A 25,849-nucleotide genomic window follows, 5' to 3' on the forward strand; every position below is an offset into this window, starting at 1 on the left:
CAACATCAATATTATAAACCAAAACCTGGCACAAGATTTTCAAGGTATGACAGTCTGGTGTGTTTACACTGACTTTTTGTTTTAGTCTTTATATAAGAGATTGCCATTTCCCTTTTGTGGTTGGACCAAATTTCATGCTTTACAAACATTTACTGAGAATTGTGTTTGTGTTGCTGGTGTGTTCCATTTTCAAGTTGACATGGCCTGTGTACTTGCTTAAAGGCATATGTGTTTGTCTTGTTTTGAGGGTATTGGTGTTTAGGGGCCCACAACCAATGCTAATATAAGCAAATTATTGTTTTCCTTTTTAAAAAAAAGGTTTAAGAAAGATCATTATTTTAGAACTGACGGGTAAAATCCATTCATTAAAAAAGTAACTACTATTTCTGTCAATAAACAAATAAATTAAATGCAACTTATATAACACATATGCATATAATTACCCAATTTAGTATTTATATTTTTTCTACTGCGAAAGAAGATAACATACAAAAATAATTTTAGTAGAATTACTTTTCGAATAATTTGGAAAAAGTAATTATTTTTCGATTTTACTAAAATGATTACTCTAAGCAATCTAATAAAACAGCTTTATGCAACAAAGTAGGAGTACATGATGCAATTGCTAACAGTGCATTCTGTCACTATACAAGTAAATATATAAGCAAATAAGCAAATAATTAACAAAAAACAGAACTTTAAAATTGACATTTTCTCTTAGATATGCTGTATAAAACTGTCTTTTATCATGAGGAATTTTGAGGCCATAAGAGAACGCGTGCGTAATTTCATGAAGATCGAAATGAGACACGACTACTCACTCCGACATCAAACCTGCGGTTGTTCATACAGCGATTGGTAAAGTTGTTCTTTTGTGCTATTCCATATACTGGTACGCCTATTATTTAGCATTTCGTTTCCAGTAAAGCGCATGGGCGACACAATGCCGTTACATTCCCAAAGTTCATACTTTTGCTCTCATTTCAATGAGTGGGTAACTCATCTTCCCGTGCTCAGACTATCTTTGTATCGTGGCGCTGATTGCCGTGTAGCGAGAGAGCTACTCTGCTCCCTGGAAGGCTCGACCATTAGAAGGGAGGGGCACAAAGAAAGATATTAACTCTTTCTCACTGTTTTGGCTCCTCAACAAACGGTGCAGGTACGTCTTTAATACTACGTCCTTGTTTAGTGTCCAGGTATTATCTGTGCTTTTGTCAGTTTCAAGCCGCTTTCTCTCTTGGCCTCATCGCTTTGGTTGGGAGGTGGCGCTGAACTAAATGGACGTACTGTGTTCAATTTTTCTAGCATGCTGCGTGTAAATGCCAATAATCGTAACTCTGTTGATTGTTTGTTGTTAATCTTGTTTGATTACGCTTTCCGTGGAGCTATGAAGTGTGTAGCTTTACCCATTGCATACCGAACATTGATGGAGACCGGTGTGGTTCATCCCACTGTTCCTCAAACTGATCTTTATTCAGCCCTATAGACTCGGACTGCGTGTTCCTTCGCTGTTTCCTAGTAAACTAAACTAAGCTAAAATTTCTAGTTGTTACAAAAGATTCCCTAAGAGGGTCGTCATGTAAAATAATATGAGCTTATTTTCACAATGGATCGAGTATCAGCGAAACTTATCCACTGCTCTCGCATTTAAAAAAAAAAAAAGAAAAAAAGAAAAGAAAAAAAAAGCAGGTGACGATGACGCTTGAACCTCAAGCCAGGTGTTAAATTGCTGGGCAAATTTGACGAATAAAACTGTAATTAAGCGATGAAAAGGAACACAGGAACATTATATGACGGGAGAGGCACCACGTCCGCTCACTCCATTCGCTCTTCTCGTGGCGTCCGCGCGCTCAATCAGTTTGGCGGAAGCGCGCGCATATTTAAGAATCCCGTCTCGTCCTCCGCCCTGCAGCAGGTTTAACCTGTTAATCCTCATTGTTTGGACAATTTGCTGCTTGATCTAATGCAAACTTTAGTATGTTTTTGTGACATCCGCCCGCCACTATGCTAAGGAAATTGCTCTTGTCCGCTAACACCGGCATTAGAGAGACTTATCTTAAATTATTATCACTTAGACCGACTTTTGAAGAGATCTAGAGGAGACTGTTGCAGGAAGAAAAGCACAAATATGAATGATTAACCTATAACTTTGGTATTGATTCAGTGAGGGTTTTTTTTCTTTCAGTCACCATGACTTCACAGATTATCACTCTTTAAACTGCAGAGTGCTTCGGAGTTTTAATTGTTCAATGAATGAATTCATCATTTAGAAGAATCGTCACATGCTCTGTATCAGCTCCATGTTTACAGGCCTTCTGGGGCTTTGAGGTCAGCAAAACAGTTATTACATATGACTAAAACTTAAAAAAAACAAAAAAAAAACATGCCTGTGCCTTTGCTGTCAATGCTCGAGAAATGTGAAATTACTAACTGCTGCATGATAAATGTGCTCAGTCACTGGATATTTCGAGATAATTTATTCCTTCTTGGTTTTCATTTATATTTTTAGCTCTGTTGACCTCTTGACTTTGTGCTGCGTGTTAAAATGAAAGCACTACTATGTTGGGTCCAAGGTTTGCATCTTCTGTTTGGGATAACGGAAGACAGACTAGCTGGCACCATGAATGGTTGACGTTGACCTTCCATTTGCTTAAACCTCTCGGTACGAATGTCTTATCAGAATTGATGCTGGCACTGCATGCATTCATTGATGCATTGGTGTCACTTCTGATCAGTAAACTTCATTTCAACACAATTTATCTGAATCTCCCGTATGTCTGTTCCACAATTGGCAGAATTTACACAACACCAACCAGTGACAATCAAAATTGTAATGTGTACACTTTCCATCAATTATTGACAACTCTATCAGTTTATAAATGGTTTGGTTCTGGCAACAATATTACTAAGACATTCATTCATGCTGTTGTGACAGACGAAGCTGTTCAATCTTCCCACGTGGTGTTTTAGTCATCACCAGCACAGCTAAAGCAAACATTGTCACTATAACAACAAGAATGGCTGGAATATGAGGGGTTGTATCTGGATCACATGTTTGGACCGAGTTAAAACTAGGTCAATACATAAAAAGTTTCTGTTTCTAAGAACTTGTCTATGAAACTTTTTTTTTGCTGAATATTGTTTGTGAAAGCCTTTAAATTTAAACTAAAGGTCTCTCATAACTGGTTATATTTATAATTGAGTGTGACGATGTTTGAAGGCAAGTCACCAGGGACATGGCCAAATAAAAACATGCTTTAATAATGAAATCTTGACTGAATTCAATCTTTTTTGGGTAGTTTTGAGGTGGCCTGTGACTTCCAGGAGTTTTTTTTGGCTATTAATCAATAACATCCTTTTTTTAAAATGTGTGTTTTCATAGTGATGGCAGAGGCTCATCAGGCTGTGGCATTCCAGTTCACTATAACTCCTGAGGGAATTGACCTCCAGCTGTCGTATCAGGCGCTGAACCAGATCTACCTGTCTGGAGTACGATCATGGAAGAAGAGAGTGAGCCGTGTGAGGGTAAGGATATTATTGCATTCAGTCAATGAATATATGCAATTAAAATGACCCACCTGTTTAACTCTTAAGGAGTCCAACCGCTTTGTTACTGCAGCTGCATGACTAATGAAGATGTGAAAACATGTCAAGAATCTGTCAAACAGACTCCATTGACTCTACTATGATATAAAACAGAATGACTGAGTTGTAGTTAAGTGCAGTTTGTGAGTAATTGCAGATGTTGCATTCCATCCATGCTGAACGTGTTCATCAGTGTCAGTCTAAAAGGTTGTTTTCTGCACCTAACCAATGTTTGTTTGTTGGGCTTAACAGAACAGTCTGATCAAAGGAGTGTACCCTGCCAGCCCTTCATCCTGGCTGTTTGTCTCCATAGCGATTCTCGCCACTATGTACATGCGCTCAGATCCCAGCATGGGACTCATCACCAAGATACAGCATCATCTGCCGTTAAGGTAAACAACAAGTGTAAACTGGCTTTTCTTCTTGAGTACATCATTGGTTGCTGACATGGTCTTTAAAGGGGCTTTGAGTACTCAGTCAACCAATGAAGGGGTCTATTTGTGACATTAAAACCTGCCAGAGAATGAATTCTCCTTTAGATGTCACTTTCTCAAGGCTTTGTAAATATGCATAATACTCCCTTTTAATGGGAGTAAATAAACAGGCTACCTCAGAAATAAAGCTGATGAGTTAGTTATGGATGACTGTGGGTGTGGTCCCTGTACTTGAACTTTTCCCTACATGCATTCCTAAAAAGTCTGTGGTTTTATATTTACTCTGACTCATTTTCTACCTTTAGTGTTCCATGGCAAACACTCGCACACGTGCTGCACAACATTCCATCCACACTATAAAACTGAGTTAATAGTCACTGTAAAGGCTGGAATTTCCTCTTTCTCACAGCTGTCTATGGAGATATGGAGCCTGGAGCACCTGAAATTAAACCCAACAAACAGCCGGTGCTTGCACTGTTACTGCTATTGTTTCTCTGTATCTGGTATATAATAGTTTGTTTATCTTTTTATAGTTTTATTGTAATCATGCCACGTGTGTGTGTGTGGCACTCGTCAGTGAACAAAACTGTTTCAAAATTAGTCCTCATATATTTCTGGGCCCACTGGAGCCGTTTCTGCTTGTGACAAGCAGACAACACAAATGACTCGACTGGCACCAACATCACTCTAGTGCCGGGGTGGCCAACCAGTCAGAGCCCAAGAGCCACATTTTTTACTGTGTTACCGCAACGAGCCACATCATACACATGGGCACACATGAACATCACCTCATCCCTTCCTCACACACACACACAGACCTCTGCTTAGCCAGATTTATTGTAAATGTCACACACCAACATGATAATGACAGAATTTGACTTCTACAGACCACGGGCCAGTCATTTTCAACAATGAACATTGTGTGCACTGTCTCACACACACAAACTCTCAATTCAACTAAGTCCACAAACAAAAATATAACAATTAAATTTTTTTTTTTCTCTTACTATGCATGTTGCTTTGTGGGACTTCTGGCATTCCTTGCTTCGAGCAATCCTCTTCAAATCTGGCTTGTATTCAGTTGTTGCACATGGGTGTCAGTCAGAGCAGATCGATGCTTTGGTTTCACGTGTTTCAGGGTAGAAAACACAGACTCGCAGACGTATGTTGACCCAAATATTGACAGTATCTTATGCACAGCCCGTTTGACATTGTGGTATTTTTCCATTGGCACACTTTTCCAGAACTCAATGGCCCCTTCCCTTAAAGCAGGTTTCAGTTGGTGCTCCTCACAAAGATTGATCATCTCCAACTCAGCTGCAGCCTCACCTGTTGCTAGCGGGGCTTTCCAACAGTGCGTCTCCACATTAAAAGGGGCAGCGAGGAATGCAATCGGTGCCCTTTTCAGTTGTAGATCGTGGAACCGAGTCACGAAGCTTCCGTGCAGGTTTTCTCGTTTGGCTGTGCATTTTTTCCCCCTGCCATTTTGAAGGCGAACTTGACACTAATTGTTTACTCAAAAGATCTTGTCCCTACTGAGAAACTTTGCGGTATTTTCATCTAACGCGCATGCGTGTTTGGCGAAGGTACCGTATTGAACTCAAGCGAAGCGAACACGCACATTAAAAACACACAAACTCAAACTAGTGTAATAAAAGCAGGTTTTCAGTTTACCGGTATCAGCAAGGTCACTACATAGGCCGCTTGACCCTGATTCCTATATAGTGAGTTAGATAGTCAATAAGTGAGTGCTTTCAGATGCACTTAGGAGATTTTATGTAGATGACAATCATTAGAACTTCAAAAGGAAACCCCCCCTTCATTCATATATTTAAACATTATGGTTTGTTAGTTAATTACAGATATGTGGCTGCATCCTTTTATGTGTAGCAGTGAGGTAATGTCTTTCCTAAGTTTAATGCTCCTGTAGTGAAAATAAGTGTTCTACCATCTTTAAACCTTTAAACTAATCATTAGTGTTTGTATTGGTTCTAAATAATGACAAAGGTCTGTTTCCCTGCTTCTGTCCAGTCTCCACATGTCTCTCAGTGCCCAGGGTCAGACCATGCTGTCAGCTCTGGTCTTCAGCACTCTGCTTTGGCTCTCCTTGATCCTTGCACTCCGATTCTGCCTGAAGCTGCTGCTCTCCTACCACAGATGGATGTTTGAGCAGCATGGCCGAGTTTCCAACTTCACTAAAGTCTGGGTGGTAAGTCGGGACTTTTGCATGGTATCACAGCTCCCACTGGTGGTCGCTTTGCAGAATAGCCTTTTTTGAATGACATGTGGGATCCCAGTATTTGATGGAACGTCTATGGATATAAGGTGTCTTGATTTGTAAGTGCATTTTTCCTGTGCGTTTTCATCAGACCCTTCTGGGGCTGTTATCAAGTCGGAAGCCTCTGCTGTACAGTTACCAAACATCCCTCCCTCACCTGCCTGTTCCTGCCATCAAAGACACTCTGAGCAGGGTAATTTGAATTTTATGTAAACTGAAGAATAAGAATAGATTTTGAATTTGCCTCATGCTCTCTTTTCTTTCCCAGTACCTGAGGTCCGTCCGCCCTCTGTTAAATGATCTTGAGTATAAAAGGATGTCAGAACTGGCCAGTGACTTTGAGAAAAATCTGGGAAACAGACTGCAGCGTTACCTGAAGCTCAAAGCTCTGTGGGCTACTAACTATGTAAGTTCACTCACTAACCAGTATTGGGGGCCCTAAGTGTCTGTAGTTAGATTTTCTTTGCATAATAATAAACAGGCAATGAATAATGCAACACTATTACGGTTCAATATTTTTGAGCTTAATAAATAAGCTTCTAAAGCATCTAAGTAGATGCTTTTATCCAGAACCTTTTGCTTTTCTACCAGCAACTATTGGTGTGTGCAGAAAGTGATAAAAGCCACTGCCAAAACATAACCTGTATGTTCAGATGCCACATTGTAGCTTGTTGTATCTATTTAACCAGTAGGAGCCACTATGCAATTTATTTGAAAATACTTGCCAGTTGTCACCCTTGTACTCTTGCACATTTTTTAGAATCACTTAAACATACTGTGATACTGTGGCATATGATGCTTTGGGAGCTTACTTTTAGGCTTTCTGCTAATCAGATATAGCCAGATATTAAATAATTTGATATTTAGAAATTTTTATCATCCCCTGTAATGTCTTACTGATCACCAATCCGCTAGTGATGATGTTGCAAGCTAATGATTCAAGTTTCAACAAATTTTATTGTCCATCATATAGTGACAGGCTCAAAATATAGATGTCAAAGTTTTAAAATACATTTAAACTGATGATATTTTTTTTTGTTTTAAAACACAAAGCAAAATAGACATGTGTCATTAGTTTAAATGTGTTTTGATTTTCTTTGTTGCGTTTATGCTTTGAGGTCTAACAAGACATGATAGACAGCAAAGATTTTTGAATCTTGAATAGCATGGATACAAATAAATGTCAGCATTGTGGAATATGTATACTTGTTACAGAAAGGCAATTTAATTACATTAAAGTAATTAAATTACTGTAAGTTCAGTTGTTGCATCCATTGTTTCTGTCTCAAGTTGTTTTGATTTGTCCTCTTATATCTGACCAGTCTTGAGTGCTCTTTAGAGATCACTGTTGTTTAACCTTTTCAACTGAGTTTGAGGCAAAAACGGTCTAACATTGGCCAAAAAAGGCTCAAGAATACTTTTTTGATATTCATTAAAACATACACAAGTGTATACAGTATAAACACAAGTTATTTAAATAGGCAACCATGGTCAGATACCAATTTATTTAAACTTACTAATTGGTGATCCCCTCCCAAAAAAAGCCTACTTATTATTGCTTTTTCTAGACAAGTTTGAAAGATCATTTTTAACATTCTTTGAAAAACATAAAAATGAAGATGAATTGGTGTATAAATTGTAATTGGTGTTTTTTTTTTCTTTTACTCCACTCCTCTTTGCTTTAAGTGACCTGAATGGGTATTTGCTCTGCTTTGGTTCCAGGTCAGTGATTGGTGGGAGGAATATATCTACTTGAGAGGCCGTGGGCCCATCATGGTCAACAGTAACTACTATGGCATGGTAATGTACCAGCAGCACAGCTTGCTTAATTCAATTCAATTCACTTTTCATTCAAGTCAAGCATTCGGCCTGTAGTTGGGGAAAAATGAATAAAAATAAAAGCATTTTACAAAATTGCACATTTCCATAAAGGCAGCATCTCCACTGCCTCCACAGATCAGAAGGGAACCTGACTGAGCTCTGTACAGGGTTCTCAGTGTTGAAATGCTGCTATTTGCTGATTCTGATGTTCTACACAAACATCTGTACATATGATTATGCAGCACAGCAGAGCAGCAACACTTGCACACATCTGGCTTCCACTGCTCCACCGTGGCACCTTCAGCAGAGGCCTTATGCCATCATTACATGCCACATTGAATCCATGCAAAGTGCCCCTCCTGTAGTGTCCTCATAAATGGGCAATGTGCATCAGTATACATTACTCTTTCAACAATGTTATAAAGCATAATGCATGTATTTTGCTTCCATCCTGCCTTTTTCCCTTCATTTATTCATTATTTACCTCATGATATAAATGAAAATAGTTATTCTGGGATAACACAATTTAACTTAAGGTGCAAACTGTGGAAGTTTCAAAAGGTACTTTTGATATTTAAAAAAATCTAACATTCTAAGGTTAGGTGGAGTGTTACCCTTCCTGAGTGAATCAGTGTAACAATGTGATTATATTGTGGAGGGGGAGGGGCTGTTATGTCTAACACTGAACAAATGAAGGAGGCAAATAACAAAAAAAATCTGACCTGCTTTCTTTATCTCTGTTCTTGATTACAAATTTCTGTTTCTTGGTGTAAATGTTAAATATTTTAAATATTCAATATCCTTTATTATAAGTTAATTTCTTTGTGTCGGCTCAATTGTATCTTCAAGGACTTTCTATATGTGACACCAACCTCAGTGCAAGCAGCCAGGGCAGGAAATACTATTACTGCTTTGCTGCTTTATCGCCGAAAGGTCAACCGGGAGGAACTCAAACCGGTGCGTGTGTAGTCGTGAGTGGGTAGGAAATATAAGGCAATTCCCTTTTTCTTTGGTAAAATATAGACAAACATGTTTCTGTTTGCTTTGGTGTATTTGTGTGTACCAGAGTCGTGTTCCAGGCACCGTGATCCCTCTGTGTGCTGCTCAATGTGAGAGGATGTTCAACACAACACGCACACCAGGAGAAGAGACTGGTAAATTGCCTAAACCTACTGACTTTTTTTTAAAATGAAGCCTTTTTGTTACGAGCGGTTGTGTTAGGACCCGAAAGCAGGCAGGACACAGTGGCGTATCGTCTTCCGTGAAGCTTTATTTCTGTTCACACAAAATCGCGCAACTCAAAATGCATGTTGACCACGACTCCGTTCCTCACCCAAACAGAAAAAAGAAAACTTACAACAAAAATCCGAGCGGAGTCAAAAGCAGACCACGAAGGATATAGATAAACGAACAGTCCGAGGAACGGTACAAAGTAATCCACGAAGGAAAAAGTTGTACTATAGTTCAAGTGAGTGTAGCTGGGGTCTTCCGAAACAGACAAACATGCCAACGCTGGCCACCCGTGAGAACAGTCCATAAATAGGTGGCTTGATTGCTGATAGTCTGCAGGTGCACCAGTCCCCGGCACCACCTGTGGCTGAAGCATGGCTCCACCACCCCCCCCGCAGGAGAAACCCTGCAAAAGAGTTCCCAGAAACTGGGAACCTGACATTACCCCCCCCTCAAGGGGCGCCTCCTGGCGTCCTTCCAGGCTTCTCCGGGTGGGCATGGTAGAAATCGCGGAGGAGGCTGGTATCCAAAATGAACCGGCGAGGAACCCATGATCGCTCCTCCGGACCATACCCCTCCCAGTCGACTAGGAACTGGAAGCCCCGGCCTCGTCGGCGGACGTCCAGGATACGCCGGACCGTATAGGCAGGGCCTCCGTCCACAATGCGGGGAGGAGGTGGAGGATCAGATGGGGGAACCAGATCCGACTCTGCAACGGGCTTTACCTTGGAAACATGGAAGGTGGGGTGTATCCTCAATGCTGCGGGAAGCTTCAGGCGGACGGCTGCGGGGTTCACCATCCGATCCACCTCAAAGGGACCCACGAAGCGAGGAGCCAGCTTCCGAGACTCGACCTGGAGTGGAAGGTCCTTGGTGGACAACCAGACCTTCTGACCTGGTTGATAGGAGGGGGCTGGCGTCCGATGTCGATTGGCCTGCAGTTGGGATCGACGAGAAGTCCGCAGCAGAGTCGAACGGACCTGTCTCCACACCCTCCTGCAACGGCGAATGTTGGCCTGCACTGACGGTACAGCAACCTCCTCCTCCTGCCCCTCGAACAATGGAGGTTGGTAGCCCAGGGAAGCCATGAAGGGAGACAGACCAGTGGAGGCAGAAACCAAGGAGTTGTGGGCGTACTCCACCCATGGCAGGTAGGTGCTCCAGGAGGATGGGTCTTGGGCTGCCACACACCTTAGGGGCGTCCTCCAGGCTCTGGTTGGTTCTCTCGGCCTGCCCGTTGGCCTGTGGGTGGTACCCAGACGTAAGACTGACCGAGGCTCCCAGTGCCGAGCAAAAAAGACCTCCAAACCTGTGAGCAGACTGTGGCCCCCGATCCGAACTATGTCAGTAGGTAATCCCGTGGAGGCGGAACACATGCTGGACCAGGAGCTCTCCAGTCTCTGCTGCCGACGGGAGCTTGGGTAGGGGAATAAAGTGGGCCGACTTAGAGAAACGATCGACCACGGTGAGAACGACCTCATGACCCTGGGAGGAGGGAGGCCGGTGATGAAGTCCACTGCTATATGTGACCACGGTCGTCGAGGAATCTCCAGGGGCTGAAGGAGTCCTGCCGGTGGCCGATGGGAGGCCTTCCCCCTAGAAACACACCGGGCAGGCAGCAATGTAGTCCTTGGTGTCCTGGGCCATGGAGGGCCACCAGAAACGCTGCCGGGGAAGTGTAACGAGCGGTTGACCCCTGGATGACAGGTTAATCGCGACGAATGGGCCCAGTGCAGCACCTCTGAGCGCACCGCCACCGGGACGAACAACGGTTTTGGAGGACATCCCCCAGGATCCGGGGCAGATTGCTGGGCTTCGCGGACCCTCTCCTCCACCTGCCAGGATGCAGCCCCCAGGATGCAGGAGGGGGGTAATATGGGTTCCGGGTCCATCTCCCCAGGCTCGGAGGCAAACTGACGGGAAAGGGCGTCGGGTTTCAGGTTACGCGATCCGACCAGGAGGTAATAAGAGTGAACCGAAACCTCCCTAAGAATAAGCCCACCGAGCCTGCCGGGAGTTAAGCCTCTGGCGTTCCGGAGGTATGTGAGGTTCTTGTGGTCTGTCCATACGATAAATGGCTGGGTGGCGCCCTCCAGCCAATGCCTCCACTCCTGGAGCGCCAGGACCACGGCCAGGAGCTCCTTATTTCCACGTCATAATTCCGTTCTGCGGGTGAAAGCCGGTGACTAAAAAAGGCACACGGATGGAGCTTCTGGTCCTCCCCGCTCCTTTGGACAGGACGGCCAACTCCCACATCTGAAGCGTCCACCTCAACCACGAACTGCCGATTGGGGTCGGGGTGAGTGAGAATAGGTGACGACGAGAACAGGACCTTCAGTCTGTTGAAAGCAGTTTCGGCCTCGGGAGTCCAGCGGAAGCTAAGTAGGGTGGAAGTGAGCCTGGTGAGCGGGGCGGCCACCTTGCTGTAGTCGCGGATGAAGCGACGGTAGAAATTAGCGAAGCCCAGGAACTGCTGCAACTGCCTACGGGAGGAAGGAGTTGGCCATTCCATTACCGCCCTCACCTTGGCTGGGTCTGGCGAAAGCTGTCCTCGCGCCACCACGAAGCCAGGAAAGAGATGGAGGTGGTGTGGAAGTCGCATTTCTCTCCGCTTTAAAAAAAGTCGGTTCTCCAGGAGCCGTTGGAGAACGAGCCGGACATGCTGGACGTGCTCCTCCTCAGACTCGGAAAGATCAGGATGTCGTCCAGGTATACGAAAATGAACTTATTTAACATGTCCCGGAGCACGTCGTTGATAAGGGCCTGAAACACAGCGGGGGCGTTGGTGAGTCCAAACGGCATCACCAGATACTCAAAATGGCCCAAAGGGGTGTTGAAGGCTGTTTTCCACTCATCCCCTTCTCGAATCCGCACAAGATGTATGCGCTCCGAAGGTCTAATTTAGAAAACCCTGGGCCCGGTGTAGAGGAGCGAAGGCCGCGTCGAGGAGGGGCAGTGGATACTTATTTTTGATTGTGATTTCGTTCAGGGACCGATAATCGATGCAGGGACGCAGGGTTCCATCCTTCTTCTGTACGAAGAAAAAACCAGCACCAACTGGAGAAGAGGAGGGTCTGATCAGGCCAGAAGCTAGGGACTCTCCAATATAATTCTCCATCGCCTCCCGTTCCGCCCGGAGAGGTTTGTAGAGTCAGCTCGACGGTAACGTGGCCCCGGGGAGAGATCGATGGCACAGTCATAGGGCCGATGGGGCGGAAGGGAGAGCGCCCGCTGCTTGCAGAAGACCTCGCCTAGGTCATGGTAATCCCTCGGAACCTGGGACAAATCGGGAATCTCCTGGGCAGGTGCCGAAGACCCTGACAAGGAGGTGACCGCCGAACGCAAACAGTTGGTGTGGCAGTTAACGCTCCAGCTAACCAGCCTCCCGGTTGGCCAGTCAAACTGAGGGTTGTGTAGGGCCAGCCATGGGGACCCCGAGAACTCCAGGGGATGAGAGGAGCGGATGAGGAAGAAGTGGATCTGTTCCCGATGATTACCAGAGATGATGAGGTGATTGCCTGGGTCCGGTGGGTAATCCTAGCCAGGACCTCTCCGTCGAGACCCAGAATGGTCTTTGGTTCGGGCAGCGTCTCGAGGGGAAGACGAATCTGCCGGGCCAGGTCCTGGCTAATGAAGTTGCCGTCTGCACCCGAATCCACCAGGAAGGTAGTTGGCACCGACTCCTGCCCCCAAAGGAGCGTGCCGGAGAGGGTTAGACGGACGGGAGGTGAGCAGGAAGAGGATCCGCTCGCCAGCACTCCTGCCGGCGTTGACGAGCTTAATCTTTTGGCCGCACCGGGCAGTCGTCGAGGAGGTGGCCTGCGTGGCCACAGTAGGCGCGCACAACCCAGCTGAGCGCGCGGCGCAGACGTTCCGACTGGGTTAGACGTGTTCGACCCAACTGCATTGGCTCGCAGGTTGAAGCCTCAGGCGCTGGAACAGGGACGAAGGCAGACGAGTCCCCGGTGGTCTCCCTCGGCCTGGAGAACCTCCCAGAAGGTCTCACCGTCCGCTTCGCTCATCCTCTGCCGGCGTCGCTCCCGAAGTCGATTGTCCAATCGAGTAGCCAGACCGATGAGCGCCTCCAAGGTCTCCGGCTGCTCCCTTGCTGCTAACTCGTCCTTCAGGTCGTCGGAAAGCCCCTGTGTAAAAACTCCCTGAAGCGCTGCGTCGTTCCAGCCGCTTCGGGCAGCAAGGATACGGAAACTAATTGAGTAGTCAGCGACAGAGCTGGGCCCCTGGCGCAGGGACAGAATTTGGGAGGACGCTTCGCTGCTCTGAATGGGATGATCAAAAACCCGTCTTAATTCGGCCGTAAAAACGGAAAACTAGGAAAACGGGGGGGGGTCTGACCACGGCTGCGGCCCCATTGCGCCGCTCTCCCAGAGATAGGTTCACCATGAAGGCAATCTTGCCCTGTCGCTGGGGTAGGTGAGGGGTTGGAGGTCAAAAACCAGCGAGCACTGGAGCAAGAATAGGCACACACCGCACTCCTCTCCGGAATATCGCTCCGGGACCGGGACGTGGGGCTCCCGTGGTGCAGTGACAGCTGTGACGCAACTCTCGGCCTCGGGACCAGCTCCGCTCGTCCCGAAGGAGGCAGGTTCGTCACGCTGGCGTTAAGAGTCTGGGAGAGAGGTCCAGATGTCGGGTGAGGAGCTGGTCGTGTTGACCCAGCAACCTTCCCTGAGCCTCCAATGTTCGGCGCACTGCGTCCTGGTCCGCCGGATCCATGTTGGTTGGCATGTAATGTTACGAGCGGTTGTGTTAGGACCCGAAAGCAGGCAGGACACAGTGGCGTATCGTCTTCCGTGAAGCTTTATTTCTGTTCACACAAAATCGCGCAACTCAAAATGCGTGTTGACCACTACTCCCCGTTCCTCACCCAAACAGAAAAAAAAAAAAAACTTACAACAAAAATCCGAGCGGAGTCAAAAGCGCAGACCACGAAGGATATAGATAAACGAACAGTCCGAGGAACGGGTACAAAAGTAATCCACGAAGGAAAAAGTTGTACTATAGTTCAAGTGAGTGTAGCTGGGGTCTTCCGAACAGACAAGACATGCGCACCACTGGCCACCCGTGAGAACAGTCCATAAATAGGTGGCTTGATTGCTGATAGTTTGCAGGTGCACCAGTCCCGCACCCACCTGTGGCTGAAGCATGGCTCCACCACCCCCCCCCCGCAGGAAAACCCTGCAAAAGAGTTCCCAGAAACTGGGAACACTGACACTTTTTTTGCCAATGTTAATGTTATTTTAAGAATTGAAGTATTTTTTAATGAACTCTTAAATTATTTTTCTTTTACGACACTCTTAAAGACCAAAAAACACTACTGCACTTCAAAAAGCTCTTCACTCTCTCTTCATCCATAGATGTTCTCCAACACTGGCAAGACAGTGAGTTTGTGGCTGTGTACCACAAGGGCCGTTTCTTCCGCCTGTGGGTGTACAGAGCTGGTCGGTTGATGTCACCCAGGGAGCTTGAGTACCAGATCCAGAAAATCTTGGATGATCCATCACCCCCACAACCTGGAGAGGAGAAGCTAGGAGCTCTTACTGCTGGAGACAGGTATTCCAGCAGTACATTCAAGGACATTAATACTTGACTCAGTTCATGTTTGGGTTATATGCAGTGCACATTATTTCTTTTTTTCTCAAAATCCTAATGCAACCATTTAATCAAACTGGTAAAATCCATCTTACTCATGTGAAGTCAAACCCACCTCTGGTTCTTACAAAAGAGATGTTATCTGTCAAAGGACAGCAAATCATTTGAAGTTAGAAAAAAACATTTATCATTGAATTATGATTTTTAAAGTGATCCCTAAATAAGTCTTGAATGCAAAGTATTTGTCGAGTCCCCTTGCGCCCTCTAATGGACAGACAGGGGTATATATCAAGTCTGTCCATTAGAGGGCGCACAATTACAGGCTTCGAACACTTCTTTTCAATTCATCTGTTACATGTTGTCAATCATGACAAGATTTTTTTTTGTTTCCTACGTGTCTTTCTGTATTTACATGTGTAATATTTATTATTACATTCATTCTGAAAAATGATGTGTGTAATTCATATATAACATGTTAGCAGATGCTTGTGCTGCAAGACAATATACTACATCAGATTTCTCAACAATAACTACATCAATCAATCGATCTTTATTTATATAGCGTCTGTTACAATCAATATTGTTTCTAGGCGCTTTCCAGAATCCCAGGGCCTAACCCCCAACAAGCAACAGTGGCAAGGAAAAACTCCCCTTTAACAGGAAGAAACCTTGAGCAGGCTCATGTAGGGGGACCCTCCTGCTGATGGGGGGGCTGGGTAGAGAGGGAGGAGAAGGGGGAGGACAGGTAGAGGAGAGAATTTGCAGAGATCATAGAAATACATTGTATTAATTGAAATAAACTGTCGGAGGTCAGTAGGTCAGCATACAACTATGAAGGCGACAATACCTGTAGATGAATGGGGGTGCAGAAAAACTACACAAGAAATAACATCACTGATCTACTTGGAGAGGAGAGGAGAGGACTTTACTACATGAAGGACTTTACTATGTCATGTAGAGACAGTAGCATTTGGACTGGAAAGAGTTGGACAGAGGATGTTTAAACACCAATTGGTAGGAAGTAAAAAAAAACAAAAAAATTCCGGCTATTTAAGGACGAGCCCATCCTTCTTTTGAAAACAAGCGGTGAAATTCTATTGTCGATCCTTAAACAGGAAACAAGTAAAGGGAAGCAAAAATATGTATGCTGGGGTCAGTTCTCTGCAAATTTAAAACCCAGTAGCAGTGTTTTTGTTGTTTTTGTGGCAGTAGCTCCGTCTGTTGGGTTAGTGGAAAAGCAGAAAGCAGAGTCCCAGTGCAGAAAAACATGGAGGGTATTCTGGTTGTAGGGGAAGGTGCCAGAACATCTTCAGAGAACTGCTGAGGTACCCTTGAGCCAGGTACCAAACCCACAAATGCTCATATAGGGCCCTGCGATGAGCTGGCAACTCATCCAGGGATGGACCCTGCCCTCGCCCATTGTGTACCCTCCCCTTGACCCTGAAAGGGATACAGCAGTGATGAAGACAAGAGTGGGTCAAGCACATTACAGCCAGTACAGTCTACAACTAATAAATGCTGAAATGAGGTCAAGGAGAAAAACAATAGAATATTGTTCAGAATTGTTAGTAGTAGCTTTGAAAAAAAATGCTGTGATGGTGTTGGGTAAGATCATTTGATTTTAGATAGTAAGTTCGCTCAGTAATTAGGGTAGGGACGAAAACTTGGATGTTTGAACAACAAAATGATTTCTGTGCAAAAAATTGCAAGTCCCTCACCTCTGCCAGCTGTTCCAGATGTTCTGCATGAGCATTTCAAATCTGATTAAATGTAATGATGTAATATTTGAACAAACACAGTTGGAGTTGTTGCATTCTTGCACTGGAGTTGCAGAGCTTTTGATGCATGTGAATTCCCCCCCAAGGATCCCTTGGGCTCAGGTGAGGAAGCAGTACTTCAGCTCTGGCGTTAACAAACGATCACTGGATGTCATTGAGAAGGCGGCCTTCTTCATCACTTTGGATGATGAAGAGCAAGGAATGAGGGGAGAGGACCCAGCAGGAAACTTAGACCGCTACGCTAAGTCCTTGCTGCACGGGAAGTGTTACGATAGGTGAGGATGGGCTGATGAAATACAAATAAATATGGAGGAAGTAAATGTGCAGAGCGCCTGGAATCTAGAAAAATCTCCGTCACCTTTCTTTTTTCTTTCTCCCTCCTCAGATGGTTTGATAAATCCTTCTCAATTGTGATCTACAAGAATGGAAAGAATGGACTAAATGCAGAGCATTCCTGGGCAGATGCACCAACGGTGGCTCATCTTTGGGAAGTATGTATTCACTCTCTTTGAGATAATGAATGAACGACAACACACAACCACATATGAAGACATACTGTGAGTTGCATATATCAGTCAATCAGTAGAGAATAGATGCCAATGATATATGGGTAATAAGTCGCTCATCATATCTTTCACTGCTGTATCATTAATTGGTGTAATGTCTGTAAAATACTCTAATTAATATGTAAAGAATACAATGTTTGGGTTTTTTTTGACAGAAAAATTTAATAATTACAGTGTAAAATTTATCCCAAAAGTTAATTGATTGAAAATTGTTGATGACTGCTTGGTTATTATTATCCTATATTGTATTTATGGCTATGTAATTAAAGTCTGTTTTGGAAAATGTTTGAATTAACGATGAAATCTCCTCTTACAGTACACGCTGGCAACAGATGCTTTTCACTTGGGTTACACTGAAGATGGACACTGTAAAGGTGAAGTGGAACCTTTGCTGCCCCATCCCCAGAGGCTCCTTTGGGATATTCCTTTGGAGGTATGGAAAACCTGTGTGTAGGATATCTCATTCTCTTAATATCTTACACCACTTCAGCTACTTCCACTTTTGCTTCCTTTTTTGTTTCCTTTATGACGCTCGTTTTGGTGGCTTGTCCTGGTGATGTCACAGTTGAAACTGTCACATGATGATTACATGGGGAGCGAAGCATGCGTTGAGCCGAGGGTCAGTTCCCCCACAGATAAAACACAACCATCTACAGCACCAATCGAGATAAACCCTGCCCCCAGTGTTTACCAGCAACTCCCATAGTGGAAATGGATCGGTTGTAGTGGTTTTACAGGCTTAGGTTTGGATTTCTTTATCTTCAGTAATTCTGTCACTAACTCTCCTTTCTTTGGATCTTGTGCAGCACTGACACTGAAAGCATTAAGAAATAAGCCCAAGCTCTTCCACTGAATATCCTTTTTAGTTTCAAGTGCTCACATTATATGAGATATATCAGCAGGAAATCTGACCCGAGACCCAGAGGGAAGAATCTGGAACTCAGAGTGAAGGGGGTGGGGACCAACTGCTAGTATTGAGGAAGGCCAAATCAATACCAGCAGTTAGTCCCCATCCCCTTCACTCTGAGTTCCAGATTCTTCCCTCTGGGTCTTGGATCAGATTTCCTGCTATAAAGAGCAACAGATTTAAGAGATCATTCATTCCCACTGCCATTTCCCTCCTAAACTCAGGTCCAGGAGGTAGATAGCAGCATTAGAATCCTATTGTGACTACTGTTGTAAATGAGGATGATGATGGTCACCCAGGGTTTTGATGTGCTGGTGATTATGATGATGGTGACATAGGTGTTGATTGTGCCTTTCATGGTTCTGACTATTGTACTGATCTTGGTCATTTCATGTTTTGTCTGATGTCCTATTTTTTCTTATTACTATGGTTGTTGAACTGTATAGGTAAATGTGTATTGGGGTTGCAAATCAACCTGACATTTCTTATTCTCCATGGTTTAACATTCAGTGCCTCCCCAGTGTTTTTGCCTGTCTTGCTGCGAAACCAATTGCCCTTTGGGGACAAATAAAGTTGGAAGTTGAGTGGGTGTCAAGAAAGGAAAGAACACACAGTCCAGCTGCTTTTCATCAGACCAAACGCCTAGTACATTTACTAGGCCCATGTGTTGAGGCATAATAGGAGCAAATGTGCATTGACTTATTTTGTAATCTTTCAGAACTATTTTTGAAGTTTTACCTTACTTTTGCTCTGACCCTCTTTTCATAGGAGAATCCCTTTCTCACAGCTCACAATCTAAAGTCTAGTTAATCGCAGGCTGCAATAAATAATGTACTCAGTGAAATGTTTTACTTTGCACAAACTCATATTTTTGGCATCAGATTGTTCTTGGACAGAGACATGGAAAGTAGTTTGTTCTATCTTTTTTATATGTGTGTAAACTAAAAACATTAGGCCTTAATATCTTTCCTCTCTGTGACCATATTTAAGCAATAGCTTGACCAGCATCCACGCTTAGCTTCTAAACTGACAAAGGAATTGTCACTCAAGGATTTAAAAAGAAATATGAGATGGCAAATGGGACAATGATAATAATCTAATGTGAAAGCCTAAACCACACGTAATCTAAATTTGTCTGAAGAGCCATTAAGCCAAAGAATAAATGGCATTCCAAACCAAAAGAAAACAAAAAATAAAGTTTTTATTGAGAATATGGTAACATTAGATCTGTAATTGTTATAATAGAGCATCCTTTTAGAAATATAGTGGTGGTAATGGTATTGGTTTAAAAAAAGAAAGTAGCACTGTTATATAATGAAACGAAAGGAAGTGCTGCAAGTGAAAGGAAAGAAACCATCTGATAAGAGTGAAACTTCATGGTGAGGTAATGGCTAAAGGGACTGAACTGGTCGGTGGTTTCTGTTGGAGAAAGTCCCTGGAGCTCAGAAACGGAGCCATTTATTTATTTACAGGCTTGATCTCATCTCCTGAAAGTTTCCCCAGCCTGCTCCCCTGTACCGGCACATTAGTTATGGCCACTCAAGAGGGGAAATTTCTGGTGTGTCCTTTGCTCTTTTTTTTTTTTTTCTTTTGTTGTCTGGGTCAAAGGTGCTCTTTAATATTAGTATCTAATGATGACAGCATTTCATTTATAAATCTGTTCAAATGTTTACTATTTTAATAAAAGAATTATATGAATTGGCGTGTAGTATAAAAACAAAACTTCAACAGTGGTGAGGATATATTTAAAAATGAATTCACATATTTCTGAACTATTCCACTTTCCTGTATGTTCTTATTTAGTATTAGTAGTTTATTTTAAATGTTGACCAGTGCAAATTTCCAGCACCTGGCCAACATGCACGGACCACCCACCCACACCACGGTTCAGTCGCACATTAAGCTTTAACGGGGTTAACTTTGGCTCTTAAATATGAGTTCAGCGAAAGCATAAAAGATCACAGTTGCAGGGAGGTAGATACGTTTTGTTCCTGATTTTGTTTACTTTGGTGCCAGTGTTTAGTCTCTGTCTTCCTGTCTGTGCAACACTCAGGTGCAGGCGCAGCAGTGCAGCTCTCTGGCTGTTGCCCAGGCACTGGCAGATGATGTGGACTGTCACATCGTCCACTTCAGAGATTTCGGTAAAGGACGGATCAAGAAGCTTCGCGTCAGCCCCGACGCCTTCGTCCAGATCAGCCTGCAGCTGGCGTACTACAGGGTAAGGCTTTAGCCGACACAGCTGGGTGTTAGCATTGGAAATTAGCGCAGGTTCATGTGGCAATTGTTATTTAAAAAAATCAAAACAGCCATATTGTTTTACAAATTCCAGTATATTTAAACAGTCTGTATGGTTCTAACATTTTTTTTGCATTATATCTGCCATTTTAATTTTCTTGTTATTATTTCAAATTGTATTTTACAAATATCTGGCCCAAGTTTTGGCTTCCAATCACATACTGTTAATACACTTATTACATGTTATTTACAATTCTAATATGCTTTTGATTTCATACCTGCTAAACTTATATACTGACGTATGTAACACCGGTTTCATTTTATGAGGGAGGAAAAAAGACTTCCTGGGCAAGATGGCGGTGCTCATATTCAAGCTACCGTAGTTTGTTTTCACATTTGTAAAATGATATGACGCTTTATGGCATTGATTCAGATTTAGAACAACACCAGTGTGAAGAAAAATGGAGAATCATAATGATGTTGCTTCCCCCTCTTCCAGGACCGTGGAAGTTTCTGCCTGACTTATGAAGCGTCAATGACCCGTCTGTTTAGGGAAGGCCGTACAGAGACAGTGCGATCCTGCACCAACGAGAGCGCTGCATTCGTTAAGGCTCTAGAGAATGGAGAGGTGCTGATGAATTCATTTCAAACCTAACTTGTCAAAATTAAAAAAAAAAAAAAAAAAATCCCAAGATAGCAATTTGTCAAAGTCAGATTCTTTTTTTTAATGTCTGCCAAGCTGTGTTGTTTCTAGATGCCACCACATTTTAATAATGGTTTTTCTTGATGTGTTTTGATCGGCCAGGATGAGGAATCCTGCCGGCGTCTTTTCCGGCTCGCTTCAGAGACGCACCAGAACCTCTATCGAATGGCCATGACTGGAGCTGGCATTGACAGGCACTTGTTCTGCCTCTATGTGGTCTCCAAGTACTTGGGAGTGGACTCACCATTCCTTAAAGAAGTACATTTTTAAGCATTCTTTGTGCACTATTTATTAGATTTCAAAACGATACCATTCTTTCCTTGAAGTCACTGACATATTTTTGCCTCAAAAGCAGCAGTATTAATGTAACTATATCAGATTTTTAAACTTGGTTTTTAAATGCTGTTCCTCTAGTTCAGAGGTCATCAGCCCAGTCCAACAGGGCCTGTTATCTGGCCAAGTCTTCTGTACTACCCAGTTTTTCCAAAGAATACCTGTCCCAGGTGAAAACTGGTGTCTACCTGGTAGGACAGAAGACCCTGTGTGGTTTGCAGGCCTTATAGGACAGGGTTGAAGACAACTTCTCTAGATCACAATGTTCCTGTCTCTCACATTCCAGGTTTTATCAGAGCCTTGGCGTCTCTCCACCAGCCAGACCCCAATCCAGCAAATCGAGCTATTTGACCTGAAGAATCACCCTGATTATGTGTCCCTGGGTGGTGGATTTGGCCCCGTAAGTATGAAATATGTCTTTGTGTGTACATTATGTATGTTTTTTACAGGTTGCATTTTAGTAAGTGTAATGTTATTCTATGATCTGTGTTCATATAAGGTTGCTGATGATGGCTACGGGGTTTCATACATCATTACAGGAGAGGACATGATTAACTTCCACGTGTCCTCCAAACACTCCTGCAATCAGACTGTAAGTGAAAATACATTCCAGTATTTGTGAGTTAATATAATAGCCAACATTAAACCTGCCATGGTAGATGTATTGTGCAACATTCCTGATAAAACACATCAGTTCCACACTGGATGTGTTTGTGTGAGGACTGTGAATGCACTGATGTTCTTCCTGAACAGCACAACCGTTCCAAAGCTGAACACTGCCATACACTCCCAAGCTATTAAACCATTGATAGATTACCGCTCAGAGGGTTAATCAAGACAAGTGTGGTCTGCAGTTCCTCAAGTAAAGCTCCTCTCCCAACTGGGTGAAAGGACAGATGCATTTAGTGACCTGAGACATTTAGCATGAAGATGATAGATAGCAGGAATTCTTTCACAGTTCACTGATCTTTAAAAAAAAAAGAAAGACAGTGTTTGAACTGAGGTACTAAGAGAGGGATTGATCCCAATGACAGTCAGGTTTTCATGATAAAATGTCTTTTGTTCAGGCTTGATCAACTTTGATTTGTTCACTTCATTTGTACTCAGCAGCTCGCAGCTCGCGCCTGACTCTCCACATCCTGTAGCCGCTTCCTTTTAGTCTCTTGCGGTTTTGACATTCTACCCGCAGTCGTGTCTCCACTCTGTAATGCTGACGCTTGATTTCTGCATTCTAGGACTCGCACCGATTTGGAGCTCAGATCAGCAAAGCTCTGAAGGACATTATGACCGTCCTCTCCTCATCCCCCAAAGTGCAGTCCAAGAAGCTTCTTTGAAAGAGGACACAAAGTTTGGACAGACAAACACCTGGGAATTAGATAACTCAAACCTGCCTTGGAGTGTAAAGAAAACATTAAGCCAATAAGATAAAGAAAAAGGAGATGGCATCATAGAGTGCACTTAAAGAGACATTCATTCAAAAAATAGGGCCCAGAGATGAAAAACCACTGATCTGTGGCATTAACTTGTTTCTTTTAAGAAATAATACATGTGTACATGTTTATTTTGTTCAGATTTTTTTTTGTAACTTTATTTGTCAGAGCTTTCAACATAACAATGCAATAGATTTCTTCCCACCTGTAGTTTGACTGAAAGGATGAAACCTGACAGGGTGATTTTCAGCAAAAGAGGAAGTCTTTAGAAATTGCCACAGAGAGGAAGGGGAGATCAGCAGTTCCGGAGTGTCAAAGTGAAAGCGTTTGCGTCCAGTGTCGGGTTACGTGTAATGCTGGTAATGCAGATTTTATCCGAGCGAAGGGAAGAAACTTTGTTCCGTCGTTGGGATTTCATGTTAATTGGGTGTCGATGTTTCTCACATTAAGAATGATGGGACTGATCTGTATGCACCTAAGAGTCATTAGTAGCATTCCGCTGACATCAACACCTGATCTGGGCGTAGTCGGATACCACAATTGGAAACTGTGTTTTTTTTCCAAGGTCTAAAAATCTCTAACGATATATCAGCAAATGCAGTGACCTCAGTGTTACTTTCAGAATATTAAAAAAAAAAAAAAAGTAAACCAATGCAGAATCCATTTTTTGCATGTGCCATAAAAATGCCAAACATTGACTGTGGCTCATATTCAGGAAGATTGCTGCCGCTTTATCATTTCAATTTGGTTCTCTGCACATTGGAGCCTTTGGGCTTCAAAAACAAATACTTCATACTGCAGTCTGATCTTAAGGAATATAATCAGATGTAATGATTTATTTGTTTTTGATGGCTTTGTTTCACTACCAGGAGAAAAGGCAGATGCAGCACTGGATTGATTTGAGTTCCTTCACATTAATTATATAAAAGAAATAGGCATTTTAGTCTGAGCCTTAAGATCAGGTGATGAATTGTAAGTACACAATTGTTAGTGACTTTTATTTTGCCTTCTTTTCTTGTTTTAGTGAACCCCAATTTTGGTTTATTTGTCCCCTTTGGATTTAGTGTTTTTCATTTTACTGATGTCATTTAAAATACATTTGTGCCTGAATCCAGTGCTTTACAGATGCTAAAGCCTTGTTATTTAAGCATCACCTATGTGTTAATGGGAATGTGCTACAGCTTCCTGCAGTTTGCATTTTCATTGGCAAAATAAGCTATGTCACTCAGTAACGTTTAACATTGCATCTTTCTAAAAGTACGGCATCCTTTTTTGGTTAAAGGGACACAGCTGTGTCAGGATCTCCTGTAAGTGAGGGAAAAACAGCTTTCTCTGATCAGTTTTGTCAAGCTTGGGACGTTGTTTTTAATATTTTAGTAATAGAACATCATTCTTCAGCTTTACATACTTTTTCTTGTTTCCTTTTTTTAACTGACTGTACCAGGGAAGCTTTGTGCAACATTTGGCCAACAATAGAGTTGACAACCACACTGAAATGTTTCTGTTACTGTTGTATGTGTAGATGTTGGAGGGTCAAATTGAGGTTTTCTTTTGACTGAGAGAGGCTTTTAAAATTCCCCCGAAAGAAAAGAACTCTGTATAAAATTCAGGGTTAAGGTTTATTTTGGAATAAAGAATTAACCTACAAAGAGAGTATTTCCACTTGACTGTGATTCAAGTTTCTGTTTTTGAGCTTTTACATGCTGCTTCATCCCTCACATTATAAATTCCTCAGGTGAATTATTGAGATTTTAAAGCAAAAAAAAGTTCTTCTCAGCCGGTGCCTGTTTCAGCCAGTCAAATCACAATCCTCTTGTGCCTCACAACCGCTTTTTGATTTCATGGTGTTGCAGCCATGTCCGAAAATGTCTAAACATTAAATAAAAAGGGTAACAATAGCACGTAATATAAGATTTTATTTAAGGAAATACTGGGATTATGTGTATATGTTTTTGTAGTTCCTTTGCAATAGAGATGTTAAAGAGTTGTAACCCAAAGGGTACTGTCTTTCCTTTGTATTTTTGTTGTTTTTTTAACAAATGGTTCCTTTCACAAATATTAGGTTTGGCTGTTTGTGGATGGTGGTGGCGATGATTTTATGTAATAAAATACTGATTCAATGTTGCAGAAGCCCCTCTTTGGTCACTGAATGTGTACAGTTCCACTGACAAAGGACCTTTAAGATTCGAGGTTTAAGATTCTTGGGTTAAACTAACGTTCCTTTAGACCAGAACTGGTGTAGCTGCCAGTCAACTTTCAAGAACACAGAATAGTCTGATTAGAAATAAACTACTAGAAATAAAAGCCGGACAGAGATCGACTGGTGGAGCTCAGGACAGACGGGTCTCAGGCTCCACTTTGCCGGTTGGGGCTATAACATTTGTGAATGAAAGTAACAATAAATGTGACAACAAGGTTCTTAGAGGTCGAGCTCCATCCTCTTTGGAGAAGCTAAGAGCACCGTAGCATCAGAATAGGTCGCTCTGCTCTCAAGGTGCAGCTTTGCCTGCGGTTCTTAGAATCTTTCAAAGTTTTCGAGGAGTGGGAGGCTGACTTCCTCTCTGCTTCTGAGATTGAGCTGAAAACATTCCTTTTTGATAAAGCTTCGAGTCAGTGATGCTAGCTGTGGTAGAACTGATGTGTTATACACTCTGAAACCTGGCCGCCCCGGCACACCTGTTGCACAAGTTTTACTACCGGAAAAATACGAGTGATATCTGAGTTCTCATCTGATGAGCAGTCCCAAATGTTATGGTATACACAGCTAATCAGTCAACTACACATTAAACACTTGCTTGTGGACCAGAATGAATCCATCTGTAGCCTTCATGGTCGTTAATGCAAACCAAATAGTCGGGGCTATGTGAGATAATGGAAGCCCTTGCAACAATAATCTGACTCTTATCATTTACTGTAATTTCCATTTCATGTAAACGTAT

At 43.1% G+C, this 25,849-nt stretch overlaps 1 protein-coding gene across 1 annotated transcript; it reads left to right on the forward strand.

Annotated features, from left to right (window-relative positions):
* Window positions 1-1,012: 1,012 nt before the first annotated feature.
* cpt1a2b (carnitine palmitoyltransferase 1A2b) lies at window positions 1,013-25,040 on the forward strand. The gene is made up of 19 exons (XM_057015043.1): window positions 1,013-1,159; window positions 3,383-3,525; window positions 3,838-3,977; window positions 6,051-6,228; window positions 6,389-6,490; window positions 6,566-6,703; window positions 8,020-8,097; window positions 8,968-9,075; window positions 9,185-9,272; window positions 14,724-14,919; window positions 16,823-17,011; window positions 17,122-17,227; window positions 17,619-17,735; window positions 20,263-20,427; window positions 20,944-21,072; window positions 21,250-21,405; window positions 21,767-21,880; window positions 21,980-22,072; window positions 22,716-25,040. The coding sequence occupies exons 2-19, from the start codon at window positions 3,385-3,387 to the stop codon at window positions 22,812-22,814; spliced, it is 2,337 nt and encodes a 778-aa protein (XP_056871023.1). The 5' UTR covers window positions 1,013-1,159; window positions 3,383-3,384; the 3' UTR covers window positions 22,815-25,040.
* The last annotated feature ends 809 nt before the right edge of the window (window positions 25,041-25,849 follow it).

The sequence above is a fragment of the Takifugu flavidus genome, chromosome 18, assembly GCF_003711565.1.
Source record: "Takifugu flavidus isolate HTHZ2018 chromosome 18, ASM371156v2, whole genome shotgun sequence".
NCBI lineage: Eukaryota > Metazoa > Chordata > Actinopteri > Tetraodontiformes > Tetraodontidae > Takifugu > Takifugu flavidus.